Source organism: Pongo pygmaeus, chromosome 11, assembly GCF_028885625.2.
Source record: "Pongo pygmaeus isolate AG05252 chromosome 11, NHGRI_mPonPyg2-v2.0_pri, whole genome shotgun sequence".
Lineage (NCBI taxonomy): Eukaryota > Metazoa > Chordata > Mammalia > Primates > Hominidae > Pongo > Pongo pygmaeus.
In genome coordinates this window covers 137183554-137207213 of record NC_072384.2, presented here as the reverse complement: position 1 = coordinate 137207213, position 23660 = coordinate 137183554, and the positions used below count along the sequence as shown (strand labels likewise).

At 47.6% G+C, this 23660-nt stretch overlaps 1 protein-coding gene across 1 annotated transcript; it reads right to left on the bottom strand.

Moving 5' to 3' along the window:
• Nucleotides 1-266: 266 nt before the first annotated feature.
• Nucleotides 267-20629, bottom strand: LOC129031631 (uncharacterized). The gene is made up of 5 exons (XM_054478142.2): nt 20511-20629; nt 18911-19010; nt 7399-7520; nt 2896-3016; nt 267-2752 (listed from the first exon to the last, which is right to left on the bottom strand). Exons 1-5 carry the CDS (start codon nt 20627-20629, stop codon nt 2462-2464), a joined length of 753 nt encoding a protein of 250 aa, XP_054334117.1. The 3' UTR covers nt 267-2461.
• Between the last annotated feature and the right edge of the window lie 3031 nt (nt 20630-23660).

The following is a 23660-nucleotide window of genomic DNA, read 5'->3' as shown; positions in this document are numbered from 1 at the left end:
GGAACGTATTGGTGTCACCATGGGTGCATGCTGCAGTGCTTGAAAAGACATGAAAAAGAACTGACAAGGACTCCCACTGACGGTGGCTGAAGGGACAAGGCCTCTACTTATTGGAGGGGTGACAAAGCCATGTTGAGGAAGAGCATGGGGAGCAGAAGGTGGATTGCCAATGTCCTTGAAGATGCCATTTGTCACAGCGTTATTGACTCATTAACCATTGCCTGCATTATTATTTCAATGAATCAACGAATTCAACTAAATGACATGGAGATATAATCTTTTATTATTCATCCATATATCAAAATAAAATTAATAGGGAGTATTTGGGTGATTTTACATGAGAACACTTAATCAGAAGGTAGGCCTCCTGAGCCACGAACTTTAACAAGCACAAATGCAGATGCTGGTGACTTGACTGGGTCTTCCATATGAGCTGGTTCAATGTTTTTACACCATGGCTAGTGCAGTGCCTCAGGGTTCTTCAACTTTTATCTGCGTCTAATTGCACCCAAAGAAAAGATTACGTATCTCAAAAATCTTATAGCTCCATTGAGCTGATACAATCTACCTTACTGACGGACAAGGAAACTGAGGCTCCCCTCCATGGGATCTGCTCCCTTAAAATTGAGCCCAGCCCAGGATCCAGCCTGGAATCCTCTGTAAAATTTCAGGCAGCTACCATAGTTTTGAAATTCCATTCATTTCTGTAATTTCTATTAGCCAGATCATTTTATGCTTGACCTTAGCCACACTTTGCAATCTTTTGACTGGGTCTTCCAGATGAGCTGGAAGGTCCTACCTGTTCAACGGTCTCACACCATTCTGGATGATAGGATGTTATATCACACACTATACATAAAACTATTACAACATGACAGATTATGCATTGCAGACCTGACATTCTTCTAACAGGACTCGATAAGAAAGGGAGGTTTTTGCATCTTTTGAGATTATTCCAGAAAGGAAAATGTAAAACAAACCAGCCTACAGATATGGCATAGCCCCTCCATGTGGGTTAGCTTCTTGGAGGCCTACCGTTTCTGCTAGAAGACTTGGTAAATGATTGTAAGGACTAGCAACAGCAGTGACACCTATTCATGAAGCCTATGAGCTTTTAAAGAAATGGTTAAAGCCTGGGATTTTTATCTCCTGTTTAGCTTGCAGAAATGTCAGGTCAGGTACCATGTGAGACGAACACACCAAAGAGCATCTAGGACCGGCCTGCAGCCCTGGCATTCTAGGTCTCTCATCTGGTATTCATTAGACAGTAATGTTATTAAGCTTCTAGTCACACAGGAGAAAAAGAACCATGTTCAGAAATGTGAAGATATTTGAATGTCAACAACCAGGCTCTACCTCTAGGGACAAAGTGTTCTTGAAAGAAATGTTATTGCAGCAACAAATCTGTTTTTCTGGTGATTTCACCCCATTTCCACCATGTTGTCATCAAAGTTCTTTTTCACAAATGAAGTGGCCTATGCTCCCATTCTTCACGTGGGAAAGACGCTTTGCTGCTCGCTGTAAAGCCTGTCTGTATCTCTCACTACCCCAGCCCCAGGAGGCTGGAGCACGCCGTTCAGCAGGTCAGGCAGGTCCATGGGCTTGGCTGAGGTCACACAGCCAAGAAGTGGCAGAGCTGAGTCCCCGCCCAGCACACCACCCTGGGATGCCCCCTCCACAGTCCCTGAGCACCCCATCCCTGCTATGGACTGAATTGTGTCCTCCCAAGATTCACGTGTTAAAGCTCTAAACCCCAGTGTGAAGGTGTCTTAGAGATGGAGTCATTAGGGAAGTAATTAAGGTCAAATGAGGTCCTAAAGGTGGGGTCCTTGGAACTGGTGTCCCTAGAGGAAGAGGAAGGAACCTACAAGTCCACCCTGCTCCACACACACACACACACACATACACACACACACACAGCAGAAAGGCTATGTGAGGACACAGAGAGAAGGCAGCTGTCTACACACCCGGAAGAGAACACCACCAGAAACCACATTTGCTAGCACCTTGGTCATGCACTTCCAGCCTCCAGAGCCGTGAGAAAATGAATGCCTGTTGCTTAACCCTTGGTCTGTGGTTCTTTGTTATGGGGGCCCCAGCTGATAAGACAGCCCAAAGCCATGGAGGGTGAGGGGAAGATCTTAGAGGGATGAAGGAAGGGTCCTCTTTAGAAAAGGGCCCAGGAAGCCAGGGCCTGAGGCCACATTCCGAGAAAGTGAGCAGACAATGGGTCCAGGCCATGAGTCCCACAGGGCCAACAGACGAGGTTGTGCTGACCGTGTTGTGGGGTGCGTGCTGCAGCGCCTAAAAATACATGAATAAGTGAAGACAGAGCCCCAGGTGCTCCCTGAGAGGGACTCTAGGATATGTTTAGGGAGGTTCAGTCAAGGGCAAAAGAGCAGACCTCACTCTTGCCAGGAAGGGGACTGCTATGGGTCTGGGCTTTACACGGGACACTGTGCTAAGCCTGGCCAGGCACCACCCCAGAAGCCCAGGGACAGGGATGGTCAGAGGCCATCTCCAAAGGGTGCAGACACAAAAGCAGAGCAGTGCCCCTTGTGTCAGGAAAGCCAGTCTCAGAAAAGGTGCCCTTGGTGCCAGGGCTATTGGTCCTCCTTCTCCAGCCAGCGCAGGAAGCAGGGTCCAAGAGGAGTGTCTCCACTCCATTGGCAGGAGGCAGACGGGGATGCCATCCAATGTCCATGATCAGGCTGAGGACCAGTGGATCTGGGGTGAGGCTGGAAGGTCCTACCTGTCCGGGCAAAGCAGGTTCATGCATTTATCAAACGTCTGCTGAGAACTGACTACATCGGACACTGGTTAAACCTGTTGGAGATCCCAGAGAGCACAGGTTCAAGAGCACAGTGGAAGCCCTTAGGGGGAATGGGGTCTCACCAAAAAGGAGCAAGCCAACCAGTAACTGTCCTGTGAGCAGGCACGTGGCAGAGAGGGAGGAGAACACGTCTTCTCAGCAAAGGTAGTTGCAGAAAGACTACAACGAAGTTTGAACTTGTTCCTGAAAATGAAGAGACATCCTTGAGGAATTGAAATCTAGATGTAAGATGTTCAAATCTGCCTTTTGGAAAAGCCACTCTGGTGGCATTGTGGAGGAGGGTGAATCTGGAGGGCACAGGGACAGCAGGAAGGTGAACACAGTGAGCCCTAAGCCAAAGGGGGGGTGACACATGGACAAAACACCATCTGTGAGCCCCTGGGGATGAGCTGGACTAGCAGAACAGAGAGGGAGGAGGACTCCCAGGCCCCCAGGTTTCTGGCTTGGGTAACAGAAAATGATGGAGCCCGTTCATATGGTGGGAAGACAGGAGAATGCGTGGGGGCAGCTGGAGAAAAGGTGGCGGGTGTGAGCAGGCCAGTTTGCCTGAGCTCCTGAGAAGTTGCCATGAAGCTGTCCAGAGAGCAGATGGGAACAGGCATCAGGTCTCAGACAAGAGATCTGGACTGGACGTGCCAAGCAGGGAGCTGCCTGGCCCATAGAGGCCCAACACATGTTAAGGACACTTTATGGGCGGAATTGTGCCCCCACCCCCAAAATTCATATGTTGAAGCCTCAACCCCTAGTATCTCAGAATGTCGCTGAGTTTGGAGATAGGACCTTTGAAAAGGTAATAAGGGTAAATGAAGAAACAAGGGTGGGGCCCCTAACTACAAGACAAGGAGAGAGGCCTCAGGAGGAACCAAACCTCGAGCTGGGACTCCCAGACTCCAGAACTGGGAGAAATAAATTTCTTTGTTTTAAGCCATTGGTCTGTGGCGCTTTGCTCTGGCAGCCTGGGCTGCCTGATACAGAACCCTGACATTCTATAAGTTTCATCTTATATTTCGACGAGGCTGTTAGGGCGGTCCCTAATCCAATCTGACTGGTGTCTTTATACGAAGAGGGGATTTGGACACACAGAGAGACACCAGGGATGTCTGCACACAGACCTTGTGAGGACACAGAAGAGAGAAGGCCATCTGCAAGCCACGGAAAAAGAGCTCAGAAGGAATTGAATCTGCCAACTCCTTGATCTTGCACGTCCACCCTCCAGAACTGTGAGAAAAATCCATTTCCGCTATGTGAGCCACCCTGGCCATGATACACGGCTACAGCCACCCTAGCAGAGGAATGCATCGCCGGAGGACAACCGAGGAAGTTGTGAGCGAGGACAAAAGGGAAATCAAAGGCTACAGAGAAGGATCCGCTGCTGGAGACCCAGGAGAGAGGTAGCCAAGTCCATGGAGCACCAGGAATAGACACTTATGCAAAAAGTACGTGATGTGGCCACTCATGAGCAAAAAGCAAGGGCTGTTTCCACAGAGAAACAGGGACAAAGCCAGGTCGTGTGGCTGGAAGGAGCGACTGGCAGTTCAGCCTGTGGACACAGCAAGAGCGCATGGTGCCCCAGGAGGCGTGGACAAAAGACAGGAACGGGGGAGGCAGCAGTGCTGGCGGGGTCAAGGGACAAATGATCCAGGGAAGATTTTTAGATGTTGTTTCACTTTGCGTTTGGTAAAGAGCATGTGTGTTATACAAGAAGCCTCAGCCCGCTGCTACAGAAGAGGGGAAGTAGCTCATCTGTGGCTGGAATGCGTTGTCACCAACAAGATCCCGGCATAAAACAAAAGGCACACTCAGCTGGGATTGTGGAGAGAATTGAATGAGGGGGTGATGGAGAGGATGGTGGGCAGCCCTAGGGAAGCAGAAGGGGCCCTGAGACACCTAAGGACAATGTCATTAGACATCCAAGCCTGGGGGATGAGGGGGAAACGGTGACACCCACGTGTGGTGAGAATTGGAGCTGTGGAAGGAGAGGTGCCTCATGGAAGCTGTGCAGGATGCTGGTGCTGCCTGCCAGAACCACAGCACCGCGCAGGGAGGGCTGGAGAGAAATGGCCTGATGCTGTCTCATCTCACCTTCTGATCTCCTGGAAACTCCTGCAGGAATTCTAACCGAGGCTAAAGCACCAGAGCACAGCAAAGAGGGCAGGCCATAGGGTCACGCCGCAGGGCACAGAACAGAGTGAATAACGAATTTGGGGGAGCTGTGGGTTCAATTGCGTCTTCCCTCAAAAAAGGCTGTGTTGAAGTCTTACTTTCCGGTACCCTAGAACGTGACCTTATTTGGAAACAGGACTGTTGCAGATGTAATTAGTTAAGATGAGGTCAAAGTGGAGGAAGGTGGCCTGTCATCGGGATCACTGGTGTTCTTACAAGACGACGTCCACGCGTGGACAGACACACAGCGTGAAGCCCTGTAAAGACGAGGGTCACAGCGATGCATCCTTGGCCAGCAAAGGAGCGCCAAGGATGACCAGTGACACCAGGCACCCAGAGAAAGGCCTGCAACAGATGCTCCCAGTGCCTCCAGCACGAGCACGGCTCTGCTGGCTCCTTGACCATGCACTTCCAGCCTCTAGAACTTTGAGACAATCAATTTCTATTGTTCGAAAGTACCAGTTTGGGACACTTTGTTACAGCAGGAAATTAGTAACAAATTTCCTGTGTACCCAAGTACACAGACTGACCAGCACGTTTAGACAGAACAGGGGAGGACAAGGTGCCTGACTGGGTGGGAGTGGCAGAAGGGGAAGGCTTCCTGGGAAGAGAAGGGGAGACGAGTTTTGTGGTGGGGATGCTGGAAGAAAGCCCAGGGCGAGCCCGTCCTTCCTCCTTGCTTTCTGCAAGGTCATCTGCATTCAGAGATAGGGTTTGAGCTAGTGGGTGGGGGCTGGAGGGGGAGCTCGAGGAGCCAGAGGAGAGCTGGGGACATCTGGCAGGGAAGGGAGGAGGTTTCTGAAGAAGGGTGCAGTCGCCAAGTGCCTAAGGGCTCTGCCCAGATGAAAATCCACCCTCTTGATTGGCACCAGTCTACACAGTCATGTGATTTTTCTCCAGCCTGGAATCAGAGGGAGTGAGGAGCTGCTTGTGTAAACCCAGGGCTGGGGCTTCACAGCACCATCCACTAGACCTTCTGCAAGGAACGAAATGCACCATCATCTGTACTGCCCAACGGGACGGCCCCAGACACGCTTTAATCCTGGCTGGTGCAACTGGGAAACTGAATTTTTAGAAAGAATTTAAACTTAAATAACCACAGGAGGCATTTTGCTACCATATTGGACACGGCATACAATACAGATGGCGAGGGAAAGTGAGGTCAGTGTGCGCCAGGGAGCACCTCAGATAGCTGGGACCAGCAAGCCTGGAGGCAGAAAAATGTAAGGCTTATCCAAGCAAAGGAACAGTCTGAAGTCATTAGAAACTTAATGATTCAAGGGGATAATTGGCCGCTTGCCTTGGAGTTGCTGGGTAACGAATGTCGTGGGCATTTTTAGGGGTGCAAGTGATGCTGAGGTGTGAGCTCTGCAGTGTGTGGCTATTTTCTAACATGACAGCTCTTTTCTCCATTGACAGAGGTCACAGCGCCCTCCAAGTGCCTTGTGCTCCTATGAAGAGGGAGCAGCTTTCTGAAATTTTTAACACCTTTCCAGATGTGCTGAAGAGATCCGTCCTAGAGATGTTGCAGGCGTGATATTTTCATGGCATTTTAAAGTATCACTGGATCTGTCTTCCAACATTTTAAAGAAATCCCTTAGGGGGGATAAGATGCCTGTTGACTAATTAAACTCAGTAACAAGCCATTTGCTCTCTCCTGGGGCTTACTAAGGTACAGATATTCCATAAAGGAGTCCCTAAAGGAATTGCATGTCTGTAGAAAAATAGTCAGTCACACTTGCATCATCCACTAAATTCTTCGCTCGTTTTATTGATGACAAATGCATTTTTGGAAACTTGGTAGTTTGCCTCCATGCCCATAAGGCCTCTTCTTATGAATTCTGGAGATCCATGGATGGGGAGCTGTGTTCCCCACACATATGATAGAAAAGCAAGCTGGGATGTGCTTCCTCTGGGGTCCAGGCAGAGGTGCTCAGCCCAGACCCCCCAACTCTCAATTCAGTCCTCTCTGTGATACTACGCAGTGTCATCTCCTGAACACCTTAGGCCAAGAACAAAACAAAAATATTTTAAACTCTTCAAAGTTCCATAAAATTTCCACCATCAGTATACATGCAGATGCAAGAAGAAAGGCAAAAGGAATTGTCTTGTAAGCAGCCACACAAAAGAATTCTAAGTATAGAGGAAAAACAAATGTTGGCATACCTGCATTTGTGCCAGCAATGGAAAAGCCCACACAAATTAGATCAAGTGGTAGACCATCCCTTTTAAGAAAGTACTAGAAACCCAGCCATAGGGTCTGAACTGTGGTTTACACCATGCAAAAAGCTGCTCTGCCTTCCAATGCCAACTGCCAGTTGTTGTAAATCTCCAGCTGCCAGGAGACCAGGTGGCCTGTCATGTGTTTCTCAATAAAATTAACAGGATTCATAAAAACCTACCTTGTACAATATTCTTCTTGTATTAACCAAAAAATCTGTGTTAACTCCTTGTTTAGGCTGGCTGTGGGCTCAGCCAGTGTCAGCTTGGGGCTGCCAGTCACAGGGTCCTCGGGGTGTGGGCCCTACTTGTTCCACGCCCTGGTGGTTCCCTGCTGTCATAGCTCTATGTCCTCACCATTCCAGCTCAGCAGCTATGTCATAGGGGAAATCCATCCAACTACTGATCTGTGAATTTTTCATGTATAATCCCTTAGTGCTCTATTTTTTTTCCATTTACTCAAACCTAATTGACAAAGTCATTCAGAGAAACTTTATTAAATATTGCCATTTCAGAAGTAAGAGCTTTTATTTTAAAGGAGTGGTTATGATGTCACTTGGGAATTTTGAAAAACAACTTTGTTTCAAAATCTACGAAGTTGGCCTTACCTCTTGAAGTCTGAGTGTTATCTCGGTAAAGTGAGTATTCCCAGACGATGTTTTCAGAGGGGAACAAGCTGGTCAACCCATACACAGGTGACCAAAACAGCAATCGCTCTCTCTAGCCAAACATCATGTGAGGTTTCTCTTACTAAAGCAACATCCAAAGCCCGCTTTGGCTCCTGTGGGTAAAAATCAATTACAACATCAGCATGAAGAGTGGGGTTTCGTGATTAATGGAGTCATTCTATACAGAGTATTTAGTAGCATAGCTAAAGTCCTTCACGAGCTGTGAAGCTACACAAACAAAAGTAGCTTTGGCTTGTGAGTTTTGTTCTCATGGGAAAATATCATTCAAAATAATATTTCATGTTTATTTCTTCTTCTGAAAGTTACATGCCAGGAACTGGAGGTGGAGGTGAGAGTCGGGAGAACCAGGCAGAGGCTGGATTGGAAGCTTTCCCATTGCCCACTGGAAGCAATGTCCTCATCACACTTCACTCCTGGGACGTGGGAGGGTGCACCGTGATGACACAGGTTTTGCTGTGATGATGGACACTGTTTACATATCTATCCACGCTCAGCACTCACCACCACCACCTGCTCCTGCAGGTAATTAGAGAGGAGCCTTGCTTCCCCGGGGCTGTCACTTGTGTGTCTTGGCACGATTTATGTTTTTTGGTTTTCATTAAAGGAACCCACAGATAGTTGCTTTCAAAAACCCAGTCTGCCCTAAGGACATGGTAAGTCTTGGCCAAATTTATGGGAGTTTCATGAACATGCATAAAACAATCAGCTGGGTCTGAATGAGTGAAGTATCTTTGTTACCACAAAGGGCACAGGACTCATTCATTCCTTCCTAAATTCAGCAAATGTGTGTGGGTCCTCCAGTGTCCTGGGCACTGCATGAGGACCCGAAGACATAAGAGGAGGAGGACTCAGTCTGCCGTTTGTTGCTTCCACTGCCTTCCTCCATCTCCTTTTATGTGAAAAGTGTAGTAGAGGCTGGAGAACCCACAAATGAGATCCACATTCTTCCCTGTCCTGGTGTTCCCAGAGCAACTTGGTTCCCATTCTTCCCATCTCTTCTCGGCCATCCCCGAGGTTGCTGGACAAGCAGTGGACAGACTGGTGTCCAGGGACAGTCAGGTCAAAAAGTCGTTCAGGTGAGCATATGGAGTAGATTCTGATTCTGGTCCTAGAGGAATTCCACCTCCTTCAGGTAGCCCTCGGGGACTGATAAACCAAACTGGAACCCCACCTCTTTGCTGTCATGCTACTCCATCAATCTTGAGTTAAGTGACTTTAGGGAACAGTGCGTGACCATCACTTACACAGGCCCGGACTCAGACAGGGGGTTATGCAAGTTGTCAGTGCAGGTGGGGCTGTAAACTTGCTATTTATTTTCCCCACTTTTACGAATGTTTAGAAACATGTGAATTCCTCAAACAGTATGCATGTAACCACAGGGTGTGGTTTTAGGAAGAAATCGCAGAGGACTATTAAAATAGAAAAGAACTTCACCTTTGGAATGTAAGAACAAAGACCTCTGAAAAATCTATATTAAAAGAGTGACAACCCACATGTTCTCACCTATAAGTGGAAGCTGAACAATGAGAACACAGGGACATGGGGAGGGGAGCAACACACACTGGGGCCTGTCAGGGTGGGGAGTGAGGGGAGGGAGAACATCGGGATAAATAGCTAATGAATGCTGGGCTTACTACCTAAGTGATGAGTTGACAGGTGCAGCAAACCACCATGGCACACGTTTACCTATGTAACAAACCTGCACATCCTGCACGTGTATCCTGGCACTTAAAAATAAAAATTAATTAAGAAAATAAAAAAATAAATATTGAAGAGTAGCAACACAGAAAGGATTCTTTAAGATAACCAAGAAGACTGCAATGCAATGTGCTGTCTGGTTAAAGTTAAATCTGCCACATTTGCCAATGGTGAAATTGAGCTTATCAATTGGCTCATTTGATAACCATTCTCCCAGCCCCTCTGGTATGTAGGGGCCTGTGAGGGGCATCAGGCATTCACCTGTGTGTCAAAAGCTTTCTCAGGCATGTTCTCAATCCTCTTTTCACCATAATGACAAACAATAGAGCAAGGCTAAAAACAAAAAAGGCAGACCAGCAAGGAGCCAGGGTAACCAGAGCTAATGGGACAAGTACACCATGCACAGCAGTGTAGAAGGGGTTTATAGGACCATCTCCATGAATTTGCAGAGCACCCTTGGAGACAGATACTTGTATGGGGTCCACGTTCTAGCAGAGACAATCAAGTCTCTATCTGAGAAGCCGAGTCACTTGTGCAGAGCAAGAATTTTAATCTAGGTATGTCTGGTTCCCAAACCCTGTCACCATCTCTGCACCAGAATGTGCCAGAGAGAGAAGCAGGCTGCAGTTGGCAGGCAGAGGAGCCAGCTTCCTGGGGCTGGCAGTCCTTGCTTCCAGAACCAGTCTGTACACTGGGAAGTCCATTCCAGGGAAGTCCAGAATGAAAGTCTGGGCTTAGCAAGATCCTGGCAGTGCAGATCCAAGATAGTGAGAGCCACTGAGGATGGGTCCAGGGGTCCACTCTGCAGCCAGGGACATCCAAGAAACAGCTCCCAAAATGGAATGACACACACTTCATCGGGAGCTCAAAGCCAGAACGGACCCCAGTGGTCCTTATCTTCTCAGGCTGGGCAGTTTCTTGGAACTGAATTAAAACCAAAATGGGTCCATTCTGTCTGTATGTTTCCTAATTAAGGGAGGGGTTAACAAAAACATCCATTATCTCCCCGCATCCATTCAATTGCTTATTTGGTGCAAGAGCCTCTGTTAATCCTACCATGTTGAAAGGCATAGGCCCTGTGCTAGAACCTGGAGATACAAGGGTACTGAAGCTACCTCCCCGAGGACAACTTTTCTTGGAATATGATGCAATAAGACACTAACCATAGAGAACCTAACAAAACACTGCTGAGTATGCAAATAGATGGGCATTTGCTAGATCAAGTAACCGAAATTAGACACTAAATATAAGAGAAGAGCTTGTTACAGAAATGACAGTCTTTTAAAGCAAAGCAATGCTTTCAGATTACAACTACAGCAGGAAGCTCGGCCTCCCCAATAAAGGATCTTCACAAAGTCCCTCTGGCCTCCCCTAAAAACAGTACCTCATTTCAGATATTTCAGGATTTAACACCAAAAACGAGCCGCATGGTTTGGTTTTTCCAGCCTTTCTAGACGACTCTATCTTTATCCCAGGGATCCAGCTTCTAAGAATAACTTTCTACCCATAAGGCAATCCATACTATTTTTATGCACTGTCAGGAAAAAAGAATGAATTGTCAGTTTAACAATCTTATGGTAATCTTTTAAGACCAAATCTAGCTATCAGAAAGAAAGGAGGGGAAAAGTGAGTCTCAAAGTTGAAAAGCTGGTGTAATTTGCTTGATATTAAACCTACCTTCTCATCTTTCCTTCATTTTGACTGGAACACCAAAGGTTCTATTTGCCACTTTTAGATATCACTCCTGGCATGCAATCTTATTTGGCCTTTGGATGACTTCTGGCTTTGGAGGATTCTGTAAAACAAATCTATATTTCATCAGGTGTATCTGCTCTTGAAACCAACAACTCAAGGACTGATGCCCAAACCTATAACTTGAAAAAGGGGGAAGAAAGAAGAAAATTCTTTAGTAAATTGGATTTGGATTTCTGGCAGGGCTATGCTTTACTCTTGGCAGCTGGGCTGACTGTCTCAGAATATCCACTGGTTTCCTGATGTGGAGTCTGCATAGATGAATTTCTTTATCTGGAGTCACCCCGGATGGCAGCAGTGACTTCAGAACCAGCCAGTCTGAGGTCCACATAAGGGACTCCCAATCAGCTGTGTCCAGTGGGCTAGTCTGGTGGCATTCCTGGAGCTTCAAAATACCCAGAGCTCAAGCCAAGACTGCCAGGAGCACCGGCTTTTGTACCAAGAACATAGTCACCTTTTCATTTTTTTTTCTTTTCACTTTGTGGGTCTGATACTACTTTATAAGTAAAAGCCCATAGAGATAATTCTTTTTCTTTCACAGGAAAAAAAAGACAATCCATATACTATTCACTAGCTCAGTTTTCAGGGCACTGAGCAGGAAACCATTTGACATCAAGAGAGGACCGATTCCAAGGATGTCTCCTGATAAGATGAGTGTTGGTGGACCCTAGCTCTCTCTCTCTCTAATAATTTCGGAATTTATCTATTGGAGTGTGAGACAATTGTTTAATAATCAGTTTAAATCAATCATGTTCCAGCTTTCACAGTGTTTGTTATCACTGCATTAACTCTAAAGGCAGCACAAGGCAATGTGAAGAGCTTAGAGCTTAGTTAGAAGCTCTGACTTTTGCTCATTCATTCATTGATTCATTCAACAACTATGCATTGAGTACTTGGCAAAGAGCCGGCGTGCTGCTGAAAACTGGGTGTACAGGGACAATCTGGTTCCCAGTTCAGGCTCACTCTAGTTGGAGAGAGGTGTGGTAAAAGAAGGCAAGTCAAAGTGCTACAGAGCCCAGAGAGACAAATAACTTCTAGGCATCTGCTGGTAAGAATTACCCTATCTTGAGTGCACAAGGTTACCAGGCACTATGCCATATGCTTTACACACGCTATCTGATTAAATTCTCAAAGCCAGCCCTTGAAGAAGATACCCAACTTCAAGCCATGAAGAAGATACCCGACTATCCCCAAATTATTTTAGATATGGAAACCAAAGCTCTGAGGTATTAAATAACTTTTCCAAACTCACACAGAGGGGGAGCCAGAACTAAAACCCAGGTCGACTTGAACCCAAAGCTCAAGTTCTTTACTATCTTTTTGCACATTATTTGTTTATCTTAAGACCTCCAAGACTAGCCCTTTCTGTCTGCCTCCTGCAGGTACCTTGGTAGTGGGGTGGACAGGTAAAAAATAATGCACATATGCAAAGCATTCTTAAGAAACTCCTGAGTTTTCCACACAAGGAAATGGTCAGTGAACTAAGAAAGATTTTGAGATCTTTTAACAACCTTGTAACTTAACTTGAAGCTGAGATATGGTTACTTAAAGGTAACTTATTCAACTGATTTTCAGATTCTTTTCTGTAGCCAAGCTTAACCGCCGCAAGATTCCTAAGACCTTAGGATGCCAACCTGGCTCACCTCCTGGGCATTTACGGCAGGGTCTGCCTCTCCAGGGTGCTTGTTAGGAACTGTCTCTCTAAGATGCTGTTGACAGTCACTCATTGCAATCAGGCTCCACAAGTGCTGGACATCTCCATTTTTTGCAGGTCCCTCTGTCCTATCTAATGGCTTCATCGCATGAGATTGGAGGCAGCTGATCTCCACAGTTCACATGGAATTTCCTCCTGCTCTGGCTCGCCTTAGTGGAGCCAGTTGTACAGGCCTAATTGCCTCTCCATTACAAAAAGGTACCTTGCGGATCAGTTGTAATCCATGACCTCAGGCTCTTCCTAAAGTGGTTTTAAATTGGTTCACACACATCTCATATGTCTCCTATGACTTAATTTTTCCATGTTATGTTGAACACATTTTTTGGGATAGGTGGACATGCATTATAATCATTTGCCTGGATGCCACCCAAGCCAGGGATAAATACACATTCACAGAAGAAACCATATCCTCCCCCTCTCCCCCCACAAAAGACTTACTTATTTAACAGTACAGGTAGGTGCCTCTGGGGCAAATGCTTTCCGTTGCACTCAATGCAAGCCACTGTCGTCATGCAACTTTCCCTACAGCCATCTTTTACAACCCTTGAAAGGCATGCTCCATCAGGGTCTTTCTTGAGATCGTGTTTCCCAAGATGTTCACCCACAGGGTAGGCCTAAAATGGATTTGCACCATTACTGACCTCTCTATTTGGTTTGCCTCTGGGAAGCTCAGACTTAAAAAGAAAAACCAAACTTAACTCTTAGACTTTGTGGAACCTGAGTCCTCATTCTAACCTGACTGATAATCAGAGTCACCTGGAAAATTTTAAAGAGCATGCATTGTGGGGCCCACCGCCGAGCTCCTACACCAAACTCACCACGGGTAGACCCTGAGGGATCTCTTTTGTTTCCAAACCTTCTCAGTTGGGTCTCCTTGCTGCCTTGGAAACCCTGCCATGTTCAATATTAGCACAACAGGCTAAACGAGCTCTGCGGGCCAGTTGGAATGTTCTACAATGAAAGGGCTCCACGGTCAAGGACGCTAAAAGGCTTTGTTCCAGGACTCCTCAGAGGTTGAGATGTGCCCAGGATACATTGGGAATTTCCCACAATGCAATGCAGCATTTCTTACACGTATTTGTCTACAAAGCACTCTTTCTCAGGGAGTGCTGCTAGAAGTTTAACTCAGCGGAAACCCCTTACCCCAAGAACAATCCTAACACTATCACCCGCAGACTGCCAGCAAGTCACCTGCCCCTGCTGCATCTGTTTTTTCTCTATAAAACAACGTTGACCTGCACCTGTTACTGGCTAGGTGTGTTATGCCCGTGCACAGCAAGCCAATCACTCTGGTGATGGGTTTTGCAAAAGAGAAAAGATTTTATTCACAAGGCTACCATGTGAGGAGATGGGAGAACAAATCTCAAATCTGCCTCCAGGAAAATAGAGCTTAGGGATATTTACGGGATAGAAAGCAAGTGGTCTAAATTGTGGGGAAAGGTGGCTGGCAGGTAGGAAAAGGGAGGTAATTGGGGCATCTGCACAAGTGGAAATGAACCACATGGTTCTTCATACAAGATGTGCAGAAAATGGCCACGGGCGCATAATCTGAGGGTGGAGTTCTTGGCCCTCTGATATCAAAAGGTCACTCTTCCAGCACCCCAGCAGGTGGGCTGGTGGGCTCAACTGGCTTGAACTGGACAAGAGCTGCCCCCTAATTCCTGAAAAGCAATTTTAAACACCTGTTACTGGTCTGGGTGTGGTGGCTCATGCCTGTAATCCCAGCACTTTGGGAGGCCAAGCCAGGTGGATTACCTGAGGTTAGGAGTTCAAGACCAGCGTGGTCAACATGGCAAAATCCCATCTCTACTAAAATTACAAAAATTAGCCGAGCATGGTGGCATGCACCTGTAATCCCCGCTACTCAGGAGGCTGAGGGAGGAGAATCACTTGAACCCGGGATACGGAGGTTGCAGTGAGCCGAGATCGCATCAGAGATGCTGTGCCAGCTTTCAGCGTCAGAGCCAGGACATCGGGACACAGCAGCACTCCACACATCACTGGCCAAAAGTGTAGCAGTTAGCCTTGCAACTCAACAGTGTGCTACGTCCAAAAAGTTGAGTGCCTACCACTTGACACATGTGTGTGCACTTGCACATGCAAACACATACACACACACAAACATACTAAGCACACACACATACATATACACACCACACACACAATACACACACCCCTACACAACACACTGCACACACATACACACCACACACAATACACACACCCACCACACCACACTGCACACGCACATACATATACACACAACACAATACACACACCCACACACAACACACTGCACACACACATAAATAACACAAACACAATACATACACCCACCACAACACACTGCACACACACACATACATATACACACTGCACACACAATACACACACCCACACACAACACACTACACACACATACACACCCCACACAATACACACACCCACCACAACACACTGCACACACACATACATACACACATTGCACACACAATACACACACCCACACACAACACACTGCACACACATATACACAACACACACAACACAATGCACACACCCACACACAACACACAGTACACACACATATATATTCAGACCACACACACAACACACTACACACACCCACAACACACTACACACACACACATACATATACACACTGCACACAGAATACACACACCCAACACAGCAGGCTGCATACACACATATACACACCACACACACAACACAATACACACACCCACCACAACACACTGTACACACACACACATATCTACACACCACACACACAATACACACACCCATCACAACATACTGCACACACACAACATATATATACACACTACCCACGCAAAATACATACACTCATCACAACACACTGCACACACACACACATATATACATGCCACACACAATACACACACCCACACACAACACACTGCACACACATATACACACATGCCACACACAACACACACACTCCATACACACATATATACACATATGCTCATATGCACACACCCCACACACAGCACAACACACACACTATAGACAGACACCCCATTCACACACCTATACCACACCACACACACAACACAACGTACACACACTATGGACTCACACCCCACACACACACATATACGTACACCCCACACACAACACACCACATACACACAACACAACACACACACGCACATATACACACTCCACATGCAACACAACATACAACACATCACGCACACACATACACACCCATAAAATCACCCAAAATGTCAAGCTGTCCTCTCTGGAGCCTGGGTCATTTTTGCCATTGCGTAGTTGTTATTGCTAAAGGAAGTGCTTCCTTATACTTTCTTGCTTTCGCCACTGTGGGTCAGAAACATGATCTTTATGTTTAAAGATGTCACGTGTGCACTACTGGCCACACTCTGGGGTGTTGACTGAGGCTTAACAGCTCGCTTCACAAAGTCGACGAAGCATGAGAGGAGTGTTGACCTTGTGCCGGCTGGCAGGGCAGGGCCACACTGAAGCCATCAGAGCTGCACTTTCGGGAGAACTACTCCAGCCTTCGTGTGAAGGGTGACTTGGATGGACAAGACGAGGTCAGAGACAAACTGACCATGAGACATGAGAGGGACAGGATGAAGGCGGCAGCCCCAGTGGTCAATGACAGGGAGGACTGGCCTGCGTGGAGAAGGTGAACCCATAAGGAAATTGCTCCAGCTTCCTGGTAAACACAGACCGACTGCATTGCTTATCTCCCATCCCCCTCAGTCGGGGTCCACTCAGGAGATGCCCATTTGAACAAGGAAAGTTTCATACTCAGAATATGACCCATAACAACAAATAACTGGCTTCCTTTTCCAAAACCTCACGATCGTGGCAGCGAGAAAATAAGAATCAACAACTAGAAATACATGTACAGAGATGTGTGTGTGTGTATTTGCCTTTTCCTCTCACCTTTTGCTTTCTGTCGTCTTCCAAAACCATAATGAAATCAGAAGGCCAGAGAGGGAGAAACCAACAAGAAACAAACTTATTTGTGCCACAAAACCCAAGACGTAAACACCTACCAACACCCCACTGGGTGAGATTAAAAGCATTATGATCTGAAAAACCCTGGTTGGATATGAGACCCTATATCTCGTCCTCACTTCAAACAATCAGAAGCTCGCCCCACCTGCCTGGGCAGAAGACCTAAGTTCACCCCATGAGGAAAGCAGACCGGAGGCTCTGGGCTTCAGGACACCAGGCACAGGCGATGGGGGGCACATGGCAAAGCCTAAAAATAGGGCAACTATGTGAAGGTTACGTGCTGGATGCTACGGCTCCTCCATGCCCCTCCCAGGCGCCTTCTCAGGTTGATACTTCCAGGGACATTGAACAATTTTTCTCCGGAAAAATAGGCCAGCCTGAGAAGAAGGCCCCTCAGCCACTAACATCCAGGGAGACCACAGGGGGACATCTGGAGACCTCAGTGAAATTCACTGGTCACGAAGCTCAGGTCAGCACAGAGCTTCCAGCCGGGCTTCTAGTCCTCATCGTAAAATGTGACTCCATCGCCAAAGATCAGTAGCTATTTGAGAAAAGCCCTAATGTGAAACACAGAAAACAGAAGAAGGAAAAAGGAAAAGAGAGGAAGAGGGAAAGCTTGGGTGGCCCAGCGTGAAGCAAGGCCCTGCGTGGGAGGAGGCAGGCTGACAGTGTGCATACCTGCATGTAGGACTAACAGCGCACATGCATATGTGTAGGGCTGACAGTGTGCACATCTATGTGTAGGGCTAACAGTGTGTACACCTACGTGTAGAGTAGGGCTGACAGTGCACACATCTGTGTGTAGTTCTGACAGTGCTCATACCTACATATAGGGTTAACAACGTGCACTCCTATAGATGTAGGGCTGACAATGCACACACCTGTGTGTAGGTCTGACAGTGTGCACACCTATGTGTACAGTAGGGCTGACAGTGCACACACCAGTGTGTAGGGCTGACTGTGCCCACACCTATGTGTCCACCTGTTAGTGGACAGAAACGTCCCTGGAGTGGGTTGAATAGTGTCCCCCAAAACAATATGTCCCCTGGAACCTGTGAATGGGGCCTTCACTGGAAAGAGTCTTTGCAGATGTAATTAACTTAAATATCTCGAGATGAGATCATCCTGGAATTAGGATGGGCCCTAAATCCAATAACAAGTGCTCTTAGACGAGAAGGGGAGGCAAAATGAGACAGAGGCGGAGGCCGAGTGAAGACAGAGGCAGAGACGACGGGAGTGATGCATCTTCCAACACAGGCTTGCCGGCCACACCAGAAGCTGGAGGAGGCAAGGAACCCACCACCCCACAGACCCTCCAGAAGAACCAACCCTGACCACACCTTGGCTTCTGGCCCCCAGAAGTGTGACAGCATGAATCTCGGTGGTTGTAATCCAACCAGTTTGTGGCAATTGGTCACGGCGGCTTTAGGAAACTAATAGAGTCCTCACACTGTCTGAGCAGGAGGCAGGAGGCAGCAGGCAGCATGCCTGGGCACAGGCTTTAGCCCTGACTGGTGGCGTTCAGACGCCAGCTCACAGGCCAGTGCCCTGCGGCCCCTCACCCCCACTCCTGCTTCCCTTCTCTCTGAAATGAGTGGCCTCATCCTTTGCACTAGCACTGCCTACCTGGCTGGGATGGGTTGTGGTGGCACACAATGGCTCTTTCCGTCTCTGGGTTGAATTTTAGGCTGTACGTGAGGGGCCAGGCACACAGCAAGTGCTCAGTAATTGCTCCTATTTCATTCATTACTTTATCTCTGTTAGGCTTGTGTCCCCCCAAAATTCATATTTTGAAGCCCTCACCCCCAGTGTGGCTATATTTGAAGTAGGGCCTCTACGGAAGTAATTAAGGTTAACTGAGGGCATAAGGATGGGGCCCTGACCCAATAGGATTTGTGTCCTCCTAAGAGAGACACCAGAGAGCTCATTGTATCTCTCCCTGCACAAAGAGGCCATGTGCACACACAGTGAGATGGCGGCCACCTCAAAGCCCAGACCTCCGGGAGGCCTCAGAATGAAACCTACCTCGGGGGCACCTTGATCTTGGACTTCCCAGCCTCAGGAACTCTGAGAGATTTCTGGTGTTTAGGCCTCCCAGTCCGTGATGCCTTGTTGCAGCAGCTGAGCTGACCGATACAACATCTGAGCTCTGTTCTCCTGGGGCCTCCTTTGGCCCTAAGCTGAGGATTTGGGAGCAAGTACCCCAGTCAGGGAGTGGGTGAGGCAGGAGAGGGGAGGGGAAAAATCCAATGGAAGATGTGATCAAGGGGAGACTCAAAGCATAACGCACACCCTGAAGCTGGTCCTGCCTTGTGGCACAGGAGCTGGACAGCTGTACTGCTAGGCACTGACTGTGGGACTCCAAGGCATGTCCAGCCCTCCTTATGTTGAGGGGTCCCAGTACCCAAGGGCAACAGCTTGAGGGGTGCAGGTCAAGTTTTCAGTAACTCAGTACACAGGCCATGTGGGGAAGGGTCGGGCAGAGGACAGGGGATAGAGAGCCGTGGGCACCAGGCACCTCTGCCCGTGCCCAGATTGGGTTTTGCATGTAGACATGACCCTAATTCCTTGGCTTAAAAAAATTTGGTGTGGGGGAGGGTGCGATATGATGAAGACACTGGGTCTTGCTGACCAGATGAGACTGTGAGCGATGGAGACACCGGGTCAGGGCTGGCCAGGTGAGACCGTGAACCCAGTGTGAAAATCTGGTCTCTGCCTCCTCTGAACCGCCACGGAGGCCAGCACAGGCCACTGTGGTGTGTGCCACCAGGCAAGGATGAGGAGAGGAGCTCAGGCTTACAGAGAGTTGCCCGTTCCTTCTGGAAACACACGTCCAGTGCTACATTCTACAGCACGGAAGGGAATTAAAATTTTGCTTCCCCACAAGTTCTATTTATACTAATTCTGTTATCGTCTCAAGAGGCCCCGCCTTAGGTGCGGGGGTGAAAACTGCTTGCTGCCCTTGGTGTCTGGGTCTCAGCCCAGGCTTGTGCTCATGAGCAGTGCTCCAGAGGGTCACCCGCCATGCATCCCACACTCTATGGGCACCGCCTGCAGCAAGAGTGCGGCTCAAGGGTCTGCCTGGGGTCAAGGGATCCTCAAGAACAACCAGAGCTTTCGAAAACCTCCAGGGAAAAAGGGAAACCCATCTGACAGATGTCGTTTTTGGCTAAGCAGGATTCCCAGATAGTTATGAACTCTGAGCTCCTTGTTTGATTGTCTGAGGGGGGAAGACAAGGTCCCAGGCTGCACAGCAAAGCCAGAAGGAGGCTACAGCCATTGACCCGCAGAGCCCAGAGGGCTCTCTGTCTACTTTCCCGACTTCCTGGCCCCAAGCCTCTTTTTCTGTCCTCACTGTTAGTGGCCATGATGACCTTTGATTCCTGCCATCAATAGCTCTTACCGCACAATGATGACAACATCAGTGTTGGTCAACTTCTGAACACCTCTCAGACACCTCCGCTTTTCCTTAAAGTGTCTACCCCCAAAAGTGACGGCATCCCAGGAACTGAGGCCTGCCATCCCCATACCTCATCCCCGGGGCTTGCCCTCCGAGGTCCCGGCCATCGTTGGGCCAAGATAGGAGGACTCCTTTTTAAGCCTTCCCAATTCCCCCCAATCTAAAGGATCCTTCCAGAATCCTTCTCACCATGTTGCCCCTTAATGATTTCTCTATGTTTCATTCCCCCTCTCCCCTTCCAGGCTGGGAGCATTTTAACAGGCAAAAAAAGTTACCCTCGGCCATCTGTAACATTTTTAAGACAAGCACAGAGCAGGGCACACAGTGGTCACGCACTAAAGCTTGTCCATCAGTGAGTAAACGAACAAACGTGTGGATGGATGAATAAATTAACAAGAACGAGTGTGGAATATGTCGCAGGGAAAGACATTCACCATCTGCACAGCTGGGCAACGGACAATTTTTCATTTACACTTTGGGCTCTGCACGAAATTCAAATTCTCATTACAGTGTGGCACGAAACACAATTCACACTTTTAACAACGGCCCTGAGAAACGCAACGGTGGGGAAACCTTTAATGCGTTCGTCCTATTGACGAGCCCCGCGTAAAGGAATGAAAAGATTAGCTTCAAACACTTTCATGTGAAAGGCTAAAAGGAAGCAAATCCAGCATGGCACGGTGGAGCCCAAGGCCCTTTCAGACACGCCACCACCACCGACAGGACATGTTTGCCGCTCGCCCCATGACATGTTGCCGTGCCAACATACATTCTGAGTCACCCAAGCAGATTTAATGCCATCGCCACAATGACTTTCTCTTTGCCTTTTCTTCTGAAAACTGTTAAAGGGAAGATGCCGATCTACCTAGGAAATGATTTTAATCAGTTTAGTTCCGGAAATAACTATGGAAATTCAGATTTTTTCATTCTGCTGCTTCTGAGCATTACAGGGTAACAAATGGCTGATGAAGCCACCACTTTTTTTCTCCCTACCCGTCGGGAGAAATGACATGATTGTCAGCCATTCCGAATCCCACATGGAAAGGTCTGGGTGCATAAGCATATGAAAAGCCAACAAAAATGAAGCTTTTGAAAAATAAGAAAAACTCCAGAATTGGGCATTCCTCTTCCCATGCCATCCAGATAACCATATCCCCCTTCACAGGGGTCCTGCCCCCAGGGCCGTTGATCTCAGAGCTGGAGAAGCCCAGCCCTGAAAAACCTAGACAAAGGCCATGAGCACCGCACCTGACAGCAATAGACAGGTGAACATGAACCCCTCGTAGACTTCAGACAAACCCAGAACGAATGAGGCACACTAGAGGCGTGATAGATTTCAATACTGTGACATAACCGGACAGCACGTGGGTTAAGCATTGGGCAGTATAAAAATGAATCATGCAGATAACAAAACCAAAAAAGGCTTAGAAAAGGGTTAGGAACATTTGTGTGGCCCTATGCAGGTTTCAAAGCACTTCACTCATTCTTCTATCCATTCACTCAGCTGCATTGATTCTCATATATGCTCTCTTTTAATCTCTACAACAATCCTTTAATAAAGGTGGAGAAGTAATTTTGAGGGTGAGGAAACTGAGAAGAAATATTTCTAACGCCATGGAGCTAATAAGAAGCAGAACTGAATCTATCACCCTGGTCTCATTCAGTCCTGTCCACAGCTCTGTCCCGCTAACCATGTTCTTTCTGGAGCTTTTTAGGCAAAATACTTTAAATCTTAAATTACAATTTAAAGCCTCCCAAGGGTACTTAAAATGTCTACTAATGTTTAATTTGTGTGTTCCTATTTCAGGAGTACATCTTTTATGTAAATGGCAAATGCCCCAAATTCCTGTAGTTGAAACATATTTGGGCACTGTGGAGATGCTGGCGCGAATCCACATTGCATGATTGTCTGTGCTGCCCTGGCCTGTAAGGGTTCTGCTGAGTTGAGGGGCAGGAAATGGAGAAGCCATGGCTCTAAGGACTCAGATGCTTTTCCCCAGCTCTTTGTACCCTCAGTGAACCCCCTAGGCAGTGAAAGGCATCCAGAACTCTTGTGTCTTAATGGTTGGCTTTATCCTAGGCCAGCGTCTCTCCACCTCCACTCAGTTGACATTTGGGACTCAGTAATTGTGTTAGTCTGTTTTCACACTGCTGACAAACACATACCCGAGACTAATTTATAAAGAAAAAGAGGTTTCATGAACTCACAGCTCCACATGTCAGGGGAGGCCTCACAATCATGGTGGAAGGTGAAAGGCAAGTCTTACATGGCGGCAGGCAAGAGAGAAGGAGAGTCAAGTGAAAAGGGAAACCCCGTATAAAACCATCAGATCTCATGAGACTTATTCACTACCACAAGAACAGTATGGGGGAAACTGCCCCCATGATTTGGAGGAGGCTCCAGGAAACGCCATCAAGAAAGCCAAAGCTGCTTTTCTCCCAGCTGCCTCAAGTTATCTCCCACCAGGTCCCTCCCACAACATGTGGGAATTATGGGAGCTAGAGTTCAATATAAGATTTGGGTGGGGACACAGCCAAGCCATATCAGTAATTCTCTGTCTGGGGGCTGTCCTGTGCATCACTGGCTGTTCAGCAGCATTCTTGGCCTTGACTCACAAGATGACATTAGCATTCCCCACCCCAAGTTGGGACAACTAAAGATATCTCTAGACATTGGCAAATGTCTCCGGGGGGTGCAAATTGTCCCCGGTTAGAATGAGTTTGAGACAGATGTGCCTCATCTTTTCACTCACCACCCACAGGCAGATATTCTCTTGCCCGATTTCTCTGAAATGCATAGTTTCTTCTCAAGAAAAATGCAAATTATGCCCAGAGAATGTGATCGGAATGGCTGTTGTTTTCTGAGCATGTACTATGTGTGCCCCAGGCACCGTGACATGCATTTTGCAGAGACTGTGCGATCTCATCATCACGATTGCCCTATGAATCAAGTACTATCATCATCCAACATTATAAACAAGGAAGCTAAGTTTAGCAAAGCTAAAACCTGGCCCACATTCCCCAGGACAGTAAACAGTGATGGCTCTTTGGGCTACACACTTGGAAGAGGCCTGAGACTTTGAGAAGGTGGGT